Here is a 14,201-nt window from a genome sequence, read left to right as displayed (position 1 = left end):
GTTAGTGAAGAATGCCAATATCTTGTTGAGGGGGAGCTGTAATACTAAACAAGACTGATCTTTGAATTTCGTATGAATTTATATGAAAACATCCCACAATAAACACAAATAATATGGGTTCATGAGTGGTGCAGACAGTTAAGCACTCTACTACTAGTCCAAAGGTTAAGGATTCAAATGCACTTAAGGGCGCCTCCCATGACAGGCCTGGGGGATCAGCTTCTAAAAAAAATCTCAAGCTTGGAAACCCTACAGAACTCCGTTCTACTCTGCACACAGCGAGTTGCCATGATTGTAACTGACTCAACAACAGCAACAACATGTGTCTATGTAGCCACCCATGTAGCAATGGACGCAGGACTAGAATAGAGATTGGAGTTGAAAAGTTGTGCTCTTATAAATGTGCAGAGAGCCTCCTCTGTATGCACATAGGGAACTACTTCATTTCATTTTTGTTCTTTTCTTTCTGGGAACAAAACGACTATTTGAGTGTTTTCTGTCCACTGAACTAATAAAAAAAATTGGCTTCACTTAAATCCTCTTACAATGAACAAAAAGCTATGAGTATTTCTGCTAGATAATTGATGACAAGCTCTGGACTTTGAAACACAGGTTGACCAGTATTCTCTTGAACTCCTAGGAGCTGAAGTGACATACATGAACATGACTGCTTATAACAAAGGCCGGCTCCAGTCTTCTTTCTGGATTGTTGATAAGCAGCACGTGTACATCGGCAGCGCCAGTTTAGACTGGAGATCACTGGGACAGGTAATCTTTTCACATTATATAAACCATCAAAAATACTATTTCTATAAAGTATTCAAGCATCTCTCCCTGGCTGGGGTGGGTGGAATATAGCATTTATTATGTTTAACTGTGCACTTTCAAAAGGCAACATCATTTTTTGGAATGTAATATGCTTAACTATTCTTTAGCAGAATCGTCTTACCATTGTTTCTCTCCCAAATTCTTCAGAGCAGGTTTATGGGGAGTGTACATCAATGGGTTACTTTGGAGTCAGTTCTGACTCGTGGCAGCTCCACGTGTGTTGAGTAAAACTGTGTATTGGGTTTTTAGAAACCAGCTGGTAGACCTGCCTTCCAAAGTGCCTCTGTAGGGGTTTAAACTACCAACCTTTCAACTAATCATGGAGTACCGTACAAACCTCAATTTGCAGGGTATCATGTAATCTACAAGACAAAGGAATATCTAAGTTTAGGAGAGGAGATTATGTTGTAGAATACTAATCATTGGAATTATCTTTTTAATAAATGGAATAAAGCTGTTGCTGTCTTTCTCTTTGCAAAATTTTCCTTCAAAGACTTGGCAATATATTTGGAAAACCTTACAATTCTCAAATATTTATTTGTGCCAGAGATAGTCCACAACACATTACAAAATCACTGGGAAGATGAGCAACCAATGGCAAGAAGTACCTGACCGTTTGGTGCACAAGAAGACTGACCAACCAAGGATACATACTACAGAGCATTCACTGCAGCTTAGCAGAAGGTCTTTTAACAATGAACCAAAAATCCAGTTGCCTGAGACTCAACTCCATCTCATGTGGCAACCCCACATGTTTCAGAGTAGAACCTGCCCCTTACGGTTTTCTGAACATAATGTTTCAGAAGTTGATCACTAGTTTGATCAAGGCATCTGGGTAGAAGACTTGAACAACTTCCAGTCTGTAGCTAAATGCTTCAACACTTGCACTACTCAGGGATTCCTCTTTTAACATAAATATATATATTCATTGTCACTGAGTCAAATTGGAATCGACTGCTATAGTTACCCTACAGTACAGTGGACAACTGCCCCAAAGGGTTTCCAAGCAGACTGCCACATCTTTCTCTGTCAGAGCAGTTGATGGATTCAAACCACTGACCTTTCAGATAGCCGTCAAGCTTTTAACTGCTGCAACTCCCAGGCCCTTCTTTTTGCTTTGACATCATGGAAATAATCAAGAGAGTTACAATGCATTTATATTTGCTGGCATCTGGGAAAGAAAATCATTGATATGCAGCTAGACCTCTGACTGTCAGCCTATCGCGAAAGACAAAGCCACATTGGAGGAAAAGAGCTGACGTCACAGTTGCACTGTTAGCTGTAGACATTTAACCACTTGCTTCCTGTATGTCCATGATTCTCCTTCTCCTTTCGTTTTGTCCTTCTCAAGTACCAGCCTCCACACTCTCACAAGCTACCTGTTTTTCCTGTTGAAGTAGATAAAGATGCCTAGGTGAAAAAGCAAAACACTAGACAAACTAACTACTAAAAGCCCAGTTATTTCCCTCTTCATGGAGTAGGTAATATAGAGGCGAGTAACTTTTCCAAGGTGAGTTTGGCTTTGTTTCATTTCTCATTTCATATGTAAAAGATAGTCGATGTAATCTGGTCGCTTAAGAGACATCCTCCTACCTTGCAAAGGAGAGGGATTACTGGGGGGGGGGGGATCCCATGATCCTTTCTAAGAATAAGATTTGATTGATTGTTGAGAAAGTATGGTTTAGTTTCTATTGTGGCATTATTTATATTTACTTCACTGAGCACTTTCTACAGGCATAAAAATGATTCTGAACAGAATAATAATTATGAAGATATATTGAATGCCAAACACTATTCTAAGATATTTAAATGGTTCATTAAATTTAAACCTGTGATTCCATAAGGAAAATACTATGTTCTCCATTTTTATAGATAAGTAAACTTGAGCCCATAATTGAGTTTCAATATTGAATCTTTTTATTAAAAACTCATACAGCTCTTAGAACAATCCATACATCAATTGTAACAAGCACATTTGTACATATGTTGCCATCATCATTTTCTTTTCTTCTTTTTAATCATTTTATTGGGGGCTCTTACAACTCTTATCACAATCCATATATACATCCATTGTGTCAAGTATATTTGTACATATGTTGCCCTCATCATTCTCAAAACATTTGTTTTCTACTTGAGCCCTGGTATCAGCTCCTCATTTTCCCCTACCTCCCCATTCCGCATTCCCTCGTGAACCCTTGAAAATTTATAAATTATTATTTTGTCATAACTTACACTGTCTGATGTCTCCCTTCACCCACTTTTCTGTTGTCTGTCCCCCAGGGAGGAGGTCATATGTAGATTCTTGTAATCGGTTCCCCACCCACCCGCTGCCCCCCACGTCCATCCCACCCTCTCTCCACTCTCCCAGTATCACCACTCTCACCACCGGTCCTGAAGGGATCATCTGTCCTGGATTCCCTGTGTTTCCAGTTCCTATTTGTACCAGTGTACATCCTCTGTTCTATCTAGATTTGTAAGGTAGAATTGGAGTCATGATAGTGGGAGTGATGGGAGGGAGGAAATATTTAAGAACTAGAGGAAAGTTGTGTGTTTCATCATTGCTACACTTCACCCTGACAGGCTCGTCTCCTCCCCGCAACCCCTCTGCAAGGGGATGTCCAGTTGCCTACAGATGGGCCTTGGGTGCCCAATCTGAAATCCCCCTCATTCTCAATGATATGATTTTTTGTTCTTTGATGCCTGATGCCTGATACCTGATACCTGATCCCTTCCACACCTCACAGGCTGGTGTGCTTCTTCCAGCCATCATCATTTTCAAAATATTTTCTTTCTACTTGAGCCCTTGGTATCTTTAAAGCCAATTTCTCCCAATATTAATTCTAATGTGAAAAATATAAATTTTGATCCTGTATGCCACATCTCTGATGGTATGTCAGGTATACATATAAAAGTTAGTGAGATCCAGACTGTAGCCATTGCATACTCTTTTTTTTTTCCTTGTCTTTTATTATATTCTGCACAATCATGCATGCTGCTTCTTCCCGTGTTTTCCATTCCACTCCTCCTTTCCCAATCTTGGGTAAATGCCACCCTTCTGACGATTATTTGTTCTAGGGAATGCATATCTCCTTAGTGTAATTGTTTAACTGAAAATTGAGCCCTGGAAGTGACTTCAGTTTCAGATCTGAAGATTGACTAGGAGCCATCAACTCTGAAGTCCCGGTCTCTACCAGAGAAATAAGCCTGATATTTTTTTCTGATTTTGAATTTTGTTACAAAATTCTCCCACTTTACCCAGAACTTTGTCATGCACTCCCTTTCAGAGTAATTAATAGTGGAAGGTGATGTTTGTATGGTCCCCTGGACTAATTATTTCCATGCTTTTTGCTCTCCATTGCTGTGGATGGGGAGCGAGAAATAGTTGCACCTTAGATGGCCATTCAAAGCTCTTAAGACCCCAGTCACTTCAGACCAAATTAGGATGTAGGACATTGTCTTTGTGGAGTCTTTCATCCCAATTGATTTTAGTGTCTCCTGAGACTATAGTCCTACATCCCCCACACTCATGGAAGCAGCAGCCAGAGACCAAAGTAAATATGTCACACAATATTTATTTAAAGTGTTAAGGAGCAAAGATGCCATGTTAAGGAATGGGTGTGCCTTAGTGGCACAGTGGGTTATACAATGGGCTGTGAAACACCAGGTCACCAGTTCAAACCCACCAGCGCCTTGGGAGGAAGATGAGGCCTTCTGCTCCCATAAAGATGCACAGCCTTGGAAACCCTAAAGGGCAGCTCTACCCTCTGAGACCCCAAAGAATCAGACGCAACTTGATGACAGTGGGTCTGGTTTGATGGTTTTCAACCCAAGCCTTCATATTTTCCATCGCTTCATATGCATGTGAAAGCGAGAAAATCAATAAGGAAGACCAAATAAGAATGAACACATTTGAATCTCGTGTTGCTGAAGAATTATTTCCAGTCCCGTGTATTGCCTAAAAAACAAACTAATGTGCCTTGGAGTGTGTTCAGAATGCTCCTGAGATGCAAGAAGAGGGAGACTTTGTCTTACATTCTTTGGACCAGTTATCAGGAGGGAGCAATCCCTGGAGAAGGAAATTATGTTTGGTAAAGTTTAGGGTCAAGGAAAAAGAGGAAGACTTTCAAGGAGATGGATTAGTACATTGGTTGCAACAATGGGCTCAAACAGCAATTGTGAAGATGGCATTGGACAGGGCAATGTTTCAATCTATTGAACATAGGGTTTATATGAATTAAAACTGACTCAATGGCGCCTGGTACCTAATAACAAAGAGTTTAGTGTGAACTAGAACATTGCACAACAAATCCCATGCATTAGGTCAGATTTTCAGTGAAAAGGAGTTTGGTGTAGGCAGAAATAATTAGTACACGTATGAAAGTTCAACCTCCACAAGATAAAGACAAGGCTTTCTACTCTTGTAAAGAGTTAGTGTCTCAGAAACCCACAGGGCCAGTCCTACCCTGCCATGATGAGTAAAAATTCATTTGACAGCAATGAGTTTGAGTTTTTCAGTTATGCATTCCTCAAATGAGTTAAAGAGTATGAATTTAATTAATTCTCACAATAATCTTGCAATAATATTACTATTATCACCTAATTTTACAAAACAAGAAGCTAATATACACCACATATGTAACCAACCCCAATACCCCTTCCTAGGAAGTGTTAAAACTATGATTTAAAACCAATAAGTTTAATTCTAAACCACTACTCTTATTTCACTGTCAGTGATTTTTAAAATAATTTATATTTTTGAAAAATTATTTTCTTTCATGATTTTACTGTGATGCTAACCTATAGATTTCTTCTCTTTTTCTACTAATATGACTTACCAAGAAACCCACCAGCTTTCCATTGGCCATTTCATGGTGGACATGGTGGTCCTATACTAACACCGTATCACTACCCAGTATTTGAGTTCTGTACACTCTGCTGCTGGGTTGAATTGGAAAGACTAGGAGGTATACATATGTGTCTCCATCTATGTTCCTTCCTCCCTCTGAGGGATCAGGGTGCTCCCTAGAATTCATGGACACAGGGGTTCCAGTGGGAATAAGGAGAACACAGCCACAATCATCATTAAAGAAATGCAATACACAGTGCTGGAAAAGTCAACAAAAGACTGTAAGCGGTGTGTGAAGAGGGAGGAAAAGGACCCTCAGTCTTTAACGCACTGGGCTCTATAGACATGAAACTGGAATATACAAAGCAGTAAGGAAAATCATATTTTCAGAGAAAATTACATATATAATTCTTCAAAAAAATCCCTTAAATTAACAAAAAGCTTAGAACTGAAGGTGAGAATCTGGCACCTGTGGAGAAGGAAGATTGTTAAAAATATTGTAATACAAGTAGAAGAAATAGGGGGAGGTATGAGCACTGCCGTGGAATTGATTCAGACTCACAAAGGCCCGGTACAGGGTTTCTGAGGCTGTAACTCTTCATAGGAGCAGAGAGCCTCATCTTTCTTCTACAAAGCAGCTGGCGGGTTTGAACTGGCAACCTTCTGGTTAGCAGTCCAATGCTTACCCAACAGCACCAGTCAATTTGTATTTTAACCTTGTCTTTAGCTGTCATTGAGTTAGCCTGACATATGGCAACTCCGTGTAGGAGAGATGAAGCCCTGCCTAGTTCTATGCCATCTTTGGGATCACAAGCATGCTTGAGTCTATTTTTACCGTCCAACCTAGGAGACTTATCTTCTAATATTATATTGTACATTGTTCTAATGTGATTAATAAAGTTTTCATTTGCTAATATTTAGGAGTAGATCACCAAATCCTTTCTTCCTAATTTGTCTTAGTCTAGAAGCTCCACAGAAAATCTGTCTACCACAGGTGATCCCGCTGGTATTTAAAATACTGCTGGCATAGTAGTAGAGTGGCCACCACAGTAGGACAAGCTGCCGTGGATTTTAATCTTAAACAAACAAACCTAAGTTTCCATTAAGTTAATTCTGACTCATGGTGATCCCTCAAGTGTAAGAGTGGCATGTCTGGTTTCGCAGAGGTGACTTACTGGGTCTTCCTTTCAAGATGCCCCTCACTGCGCTCCAGTCCATGGTGACCCTACAGGACAGGGCAGAACTGCCCCTGTCGGTTTCTGAGGCTGCAACTCTTTATGGGAGTAGAAGGCCCCATCTTTCTCCCATGGACCGGCTGGTGGTTTCATACTGCTGACCTTGAGGATCACAGGCCAACACATAACCACTGCTCTACGGAGCTCCTCAAGATGTTCCTTGGTGGATTTAAGCCTCCAATTTTTCAGTTAGCTGTCAAGCCTGTTACCTGTGTGCACCACCTACCTTGATCCTGAACAGAACTAAATGGTACTTATGTAACAGTTTGCCCTTGACACGCAGAGGCATGGGAGCAGTAAGAGGAGGCCTTCCAGTGACTGTGTATCACCTCACTGGTAATACAACAGGGATGTCACAAAGCTAGGCAACATCCTGAGATTGCCTCCTGTGATGCCAAGGAGAACGAATTCTTCATCCTGGCATCTGGTAGGTGTATGTATTCACTGAGCCACTTAATTTTGGAATGGGAAATCACTTCAGAGGACAACCAATCTTGCTTCAGTGAATTAATCATGAGCATTACCTGAGAAAAAGATTTTAACTACATAAGACGGAGACTATGAGTTTAACAAATTTCAGTGGGTTAATTCACTGCAGCCTCCTCAGAGCCTCTGTGCTTTGTGACTGAGAGGGTGGGAGAACGACCGTGGAATTCTTTCCATAGTTTCGTTTTGTGGATCCAGTGTCCCTACAAGCCCCGTTACCTCCACAAATGCAAATCCAGGCCAGTCGTCATTCTACCACCCGCATTTCACAGAAGAAAACACAGAGGTAGTGGAAGGTGCTAGGTCGATCACCCACTGCCCCACACGCCTTTGTGTCAGTATTTTTACTGTCCGGGCTTGTGTTCTCCTGCTAGTCTTCTCTTCGCCATGTCATGCTACCTTAAGGAAAATAAATGACCACAAAACATAACTATAGGGTTCTATCTGCTTACCAAGGAGTCCTGATGATGTAATGGGCTACACACTGAGCTGCTAACCACAAGGTCAGTGGTTTGAATCCACCAAAGACGTGTGGCTGCCTGTTCCTGAAAAGAACTAAAGTCTCACAAACCCAATGGGGCAGTGCTTCTCCGTCGTGTAGGGTCACCGTGAGTCAGAAGGGACTCAATGGCAGTGAGCTTGGTTGGGGTTTTGGTCTCCCAACCACAAAACCTAGATCATTTGCAAACATGTATGGCATAGTCTCATTACTTCACATTTTCTATATTCAAAGAACCACACTAATGATGATAGATGTTGTTTTCTATTTACATAAAAATGCAAAAAAATTATGATCCATTTTGAAAATCAAAGTTTTCGAACACTTTTTAAATTGACCCTAACTGTACCATGAAGATGCCAGCTGGGCCAACTACACAATATGTGATGCTCAATTCCAAACAAAAATGTCGTGCCCCTGTGGGTCTTAGGATCAGGAAAACTCTGATAGACTGATCCAAGCAGTAAATGCTACAGTGAGAAGATGGAATCTGAGCCGAGCCCTACATGAGGAGTGAGCTAGATGAACCCAGTTGTCTGGGTGAGGTACAAAGGAAAAGCATTATAGGTGGAAGGAACAGCGTGAGTAAATACATGCAGCTGGGAACCGGTGTGATGTGGTAGAAAATCTCTAAGTAATGCTTACAGCAGCAGAGTGTCTAACTGGGGTGCATTGGGAAGGGCTGTGCATGCCCACTATAAGTGATCAGGATGAATGATGGTGTTACTCAGAGGGGCCTCAACATTTCAGGCCCCTCCTTGCTCTGTGCTTGTCACAATAAGAAAAAGGAATTCAGAGGAGAGATAAGACCAGGTTCCAATGGAATGAATGAATTTATTAAAGGATTACATCAGCGAATGAACACCTCAGCTAGTCTGAGGGCAGCTGCTAGATGGAAAATTAAGATTTTCATACGGCTAATAGTGGACTGGCTGGCTATTTGGTGGATCTTCTGTTATTAGCTGGATTCTTTATTGTACCTTTCCTTTCCAGATGCCATGTGCACACCCCGATTTTATGCTGCGTCCTTGTAACATGGCCAGGATCCTAGCTGTATGCAAGCACAGGCATGCCACCCTGTGGGCCAATTAAGTCATTAGTGGGGGGTTGGATACACATCCTGGCCATCATAGTTCATGAATAGCTTTTATTGCCCCAGTGTTGGGAATTTCTTCCCTTTTGAAACATATCTTCTGTGCCCTCCACCTACCTTTGTGCTGGGAATCTATTGATAGAGACAATGTGTTTCACCTGTTTTGGTGCTAGGAATTCCTTCCATTGTTTCCTTTATTCTTTGTCCTGGTTCTAGCTGGCCAGAAGGAGAAAGGAGACAGAGAGAATATATATATTTAAAGAGGGAAGTGACAGGGATGAAATTATGATTGTTTCATAAACTTAATTACATCCCCCCAAAATAAGTATGAAATCCTGGCCCATAGACCTGTAACTAAGAGCCCTGGGGGTGCTATCAGGTGAGCACTGGATTGCTAACACAACCCTGGCAGTGAGAAAAATGAGGCTAGCTGCTCCCATAAAGATTTACTGGCTCCGACACCTGAGATACAGTCACTATGAATCAGAATCGAATCAATGGCAGTGGGTTCGGTTTTTATTTGTTTATAAATAGTTATATTGAGATATAATCGAAATATACAATTCAATAGTACAGTCATCCCAAGAAGAATCATATAATAATTACCATCTTCAATTTTAGAACATTTTCTTCTTTCTTGAACTCATTATTAATAGCCTCCCATTTCCCCCACAACATCCCCTGCTATGCCCCCAAGGAACCATAATCCAGTTAATGTCTCTTTATAGATTCACCAATCCCCAATTTCATATACAAGGAAACATACAAAAGCCAAGAGTCCAAAAACTAATAACAATAGCAAAATAAATTAGAGAAGAAGCCCAGTTGAAAAGAAAACAAAATATTAAAAACTAAAACAACTTTAAAATGGGTTAAAAGTGAGATCAAATGATAACATGTTGAAGTTTACTTAACTACATCTACCATAATTCACATTCGCATAATGCACTCTGTATGATAGTAAGACTATTCACATTCCTGGTCTATGTTTAGACGGAATTCACGGGAGGCTTAATCCACATGTATTTTCCCTTCACTTTTATTTTTAATTGATATAACTTTTCAATGGATCAAAAGGGGGTTCAAATCAGATGTTATATTTTTAACCTGGCTATATCTACTATAATCCTCTCAATCTGATAACAATGCTATTCACATCCCTCAACTATGGACAGAGGGAATGTTTTTTCCTTTTTTTATACCTGTAAATATGATGAAGTTTGTAGATGGGGCTTAGAGATTCCCTTTGTTATTTTGATGAGGTCATATCAATCAGAATAGGGTGGACCCCACACTTAATCACTTACATTTTTTAACCTTTTTTGGTGACATATATTTCATGTACAATATAATTCAAAGGCTTAAATATATTTAAAAGAGTATGCTGTCATTGCCACAATAAATTTTATATCATTTTCCTCATTCTTGTATCCACTGTTAGCTCTCCATTTCCTGGCACCCTCCCCTGTCATAACCCTAAGGAGTTATTAATCTAGTTACTGTTTCTATAAATTTATCTTTACTGGATAGCATATCAAGATCATACCAGAGAAAAAACAATAACAACAAAGTAAAATACAGATAAACCTCAATCCAAAAGAAAGTAGAAAAATAATAAAAACTAGAACAAGCTGAAAATGGGTCAAAGAGAAAACAAATGGTAACATGTTACAGTAATCCATTTTTCAATACACAACTACTGTGGACAAAACTATTCACATCCCTGATCAATGGTTTGAGGGAATGTACCAGAGACTTAATCCACATGGGAACTTTGCGAGTGGATTTTGGGTTTTCAATGTAATTGGCAGTGTTTTGCAAACTGGGTGCTCAAAATTTAAGCTCTGATACAATTCTCTCCCCTAGTCTTGGATTTTATTATTTACAATCCTTAGATCACATCGGCTGGTGTGGACTTAGCTGACACGCCTCACTTAGATGTTTGCTTGTTTTATGACAAGCCTTTAAAACCTAGGTGTTATTTTTCTGATAGATGAGCTCCAAATGCTTTCTTTACCATTCTTCGTTATAACACCCATATCTTCAGTGATCACTTCATGAGGGCAACTCTCAAGCAGGGCCAAATCATAAGAATAAATTGTTCTTAAATGAGGCTTACAATTAAGTGTGAACACGAAATCTATTAATCGATCAAAAGGATATATAACCTCCCTGGTCCATTTTAGAGATAGCTTTATCAGCTTCTTCAGAAATAATATAGGTAACCGACGGAGACACTGGTATTTATAATGATAGCATCATTAACCTAACCAATGATAAAGAATTTCAATACAAGTGAGAAATGCATGGACAGGAAAGCTTATAAGACTAACATGCATGGAATCTTCACTTATGTACATTAAAAAGTTGAGTGACTGGACACTGCCTAAGAAAGCAATGAAAGATATATAAAGCAAAAAATGTTATAATGCTCAATCACTGAAGCAAAAGTATGCATGCAAAAGATATGTCACAAGAAGCAAAGAAAATATTAAAAATAGCAAATATAAGTTTGTCTTATATTGACCGTTACTGGGCAATCTTGAACACAGGAGATTTGAAACAAAGTTAAATTATTTCTAAGCCCACAATGTTGGGTGAGCAGTCATCTGTTTTTCTCACGCTAGGACATTCCAGCTTTAAGTCCAAAGGAGTATTTCAGTTTCTTCAATTTACAACAGGTACATTTAAGGTAAAGGCTAGAAATTTCATAATTTCTTCTCTTATCTTGGCCAGTACACACCCCTTTTGCAATAGAGAGTTACTCATCGTCCAATTGTTTTTTCTTGTTTTCTTCATCTTCCTTTTGTTGGTTTCCAGCCTTATGGCACATTGGTCAGAGAGAGAGGTCTTTATATTATCAATGTGCTTAAATTTATGCAGATTCTCCTTATGCCCCAGCATGTGGTCTATCTTTGAATATGTGCCATGTGGGATTGAAAAGAATGCAAATTTGTTTATATTTGGATGAAAAGCTCTGTAAATAACTATCAGGTCAAAATGTCTAATTGTAGGGTTGAAATCTCTAGCCTCCCTGTTGAGTTTCTTTCCCCGTGATCTGTCTTTCTCAGAGAGCCATGTATTGAAATCACCTACTACAATTGTTGAGCCTATGATTTTTTTTTCATCTTTTGGAGCATTTGGTTGATATATCCAGCAGGTCTCTCCTTCAGGGAATATATGTTTTAAATGTTCAGTGGTTCTATGTCTTCCATTCCCATGAGCATTATATAGGGTCCCTCCTTATCTCTTTTTATGATTTGCACTATGAGATCTATCTTTTTTTCTGAGATTAGGACTGCAACCCCTGCTTTTTGGAACTGGTGTTTGTTTGGTAATCCTTTCTTCAGCCTTTGATTCTCAGCCTATTTTTGTCTGTAGTCTTAGGATGTTTCTCCTGTAGGCAGCAGATTGATGGATTGTTTTCTAAGCCAGTCTGCTAGCCTCAGTCTTTTTAAAATCATTTTAATGGATAATCATACAACTTCCAAGACAATCCATACATGCATCCATTATGTAAAACACATTTGTACATCTGTTGCCATCATCATTCTCAAATCATTTGCTTTCCACTTGAGCCCTTGGTATCAGCTTCTCATTTTTCCTTTCTCTCCCTACATCCCCATCCCTCATGAACTGCTGATAATTTATAAATTAGTATTTTGTCATATCTTACACTGTCCGATGTCTCCCTTCACCTACTATTCTGTTGACCGTCCCCCAGGGAGGAGGTTATAGGTAGATCCTTGTAATCGGTTCCCCCTTTCTACGCCACTCGCCCTCCACCCTCCCGATATCGCCACTCTCACCACTGGTCCTGAAGGAATCATCTGCCCTGGATTCCCTGTGTTTCCAGTTCCTATCTGTACCAGGGTACATCCTCTGATCTAGCCAGATTTGTAAGGCAGATTTAGGATCATGATAGTGGGGGGAAGGGAAGAGGAAATATTTAGAAACTAGAGGAAAGTTGTATGTTTCATTGTTGCTACACTGCACTCTGACTTGCTCTTCTCCTCCCCACGACCCTTCTGAAAGGGTATGTCCAGTTGCTTACAGATGGGTCTTGGGTCTCCAATCTGCACTCCCCCTCTCACAATGATTTGAGTTTTGTTTTTTGATGCCTGATACCTGATCCCTTTGACACCTTGTGATCACAGAGGCTGGTGTGCTTCTTCCATGTGGACTTTGTTGCTTCTGAGCTAGATGGCTGCTTGTTTACCTTCAAGCCTTTAAGACCCCAGATGCTATATCATTTGATAGTCAGACACCATCAGCTTTCTTCACCACTTTATCTTATGCACCCATTTGTCTTCAGAAATTTTATCGAGAAGGTGAGCCCATAATGGTATGATTTTTTGTTCTTTGATGTCTGATACCTGATCCCTTTGATACCTCATGATCACACAGGCTGGTGTGCTTCTTCCATATGGGCTTTGTTGCTTCTGAGCTAGATGGTGGCTTGTTTACCTTCAAGCCTTTAAGACCCCAGACGCTATATCTTTTGATAGCCGTAGCCTCAGTCTTTTAATGCCTGAACTCAGTCCATTGATATTCAGGGTTATTGTCTCCATCTGTGGACTCTGAGGTCATCTTATTCCTTTTGTGTTGGGTGTTTTCCTACCTGCCTTTCTTATCTATGTGGTGTGTGTGTGTGTGTGTGTGTGTGTGTGTGTGTATTTCACTCTTGACCTTATTTAAGCCAGTGCTGTCTTGGGGCTGTTTTCTCTTTGTTGCCCTCTGGGTGGGATTGTTCTACTTGGCAGTCTCTTATTTATGCTTGGTGAGTCTATTGTTCTGCCCATACTGAGTTGACAAGGATCTTTTGTAGGGCTGAGTTTCATCTAACGTATTCTTTGAGTTTTCACTTGTCTGGGAAGACTCTTACTTCTCCATCTATGTTGATATGTAATTTGGCTGGGTATTCTTGGGTTTGCATTATTTTCCTTCAATTTTTGGAATATGTTACTCCACTCTCTCCTCTTATTCATAGAGTCTGCTGTTAAGTATGAACATATTCTTATATGGGAACCTTTATATGTGATTGCTTATTTTTCCCTAGCTGCTCTCATGATTTTCTTATTTGCCTCAAAATTGGATAGTTTAGCTATTATGTGCCTTGGTGACTTCTTCTTGGGATTCAATCCAGCTGGTGTTCTTTCAGCCTCCTGAATGATTGCCTGGCTTTTGGTCAGTAAGCTGGGGAAGTTTTCCTCC

At 40.0% G+C, this 14,201-nt stretch overlaps 1 protein-coding gene across 1 annotated transcript in view; it reads left to right on the top strand.

The window, feature by feature from the left end:
• Positions 1-14,201, top strand: part of PLD5 (phospholipase D family member 5) — a 456,985-nt gene that overhangs the window by 336,759 nt on the left and 106,025 nt on the right. The window contains exon 5 of the mRNA XM_075540593.1: positions 641-768. Within this exon, the coding sequence (XP_075396708.1) occupies positions 641-768 (128 nt within the window). The remainder of the gene's footprint in view (positions 1-640; positions 769-14,201) is intronic.

Source organism: Tenrec ecaudatus, chromosome 1 (assembly GCF_050624435.1).
Source record: "Tenrec ecaudatus isolate mTenEca1 chromosome 1, mTenEca1.hap1, whole genome shotgun sequence".
NCBI classification, from domain to species: Eukaryota; Metazoa; Chordata; class Mammalia; order Afrosoricida; family Tenrecidae; genus Tenrec; species Tenrec ecaudatus.
The sequence above is the reverse complement of the archived record's forward strand: the minus strand, read 5'-3'. Positions and strand labels throughout refer to the sequence as shown.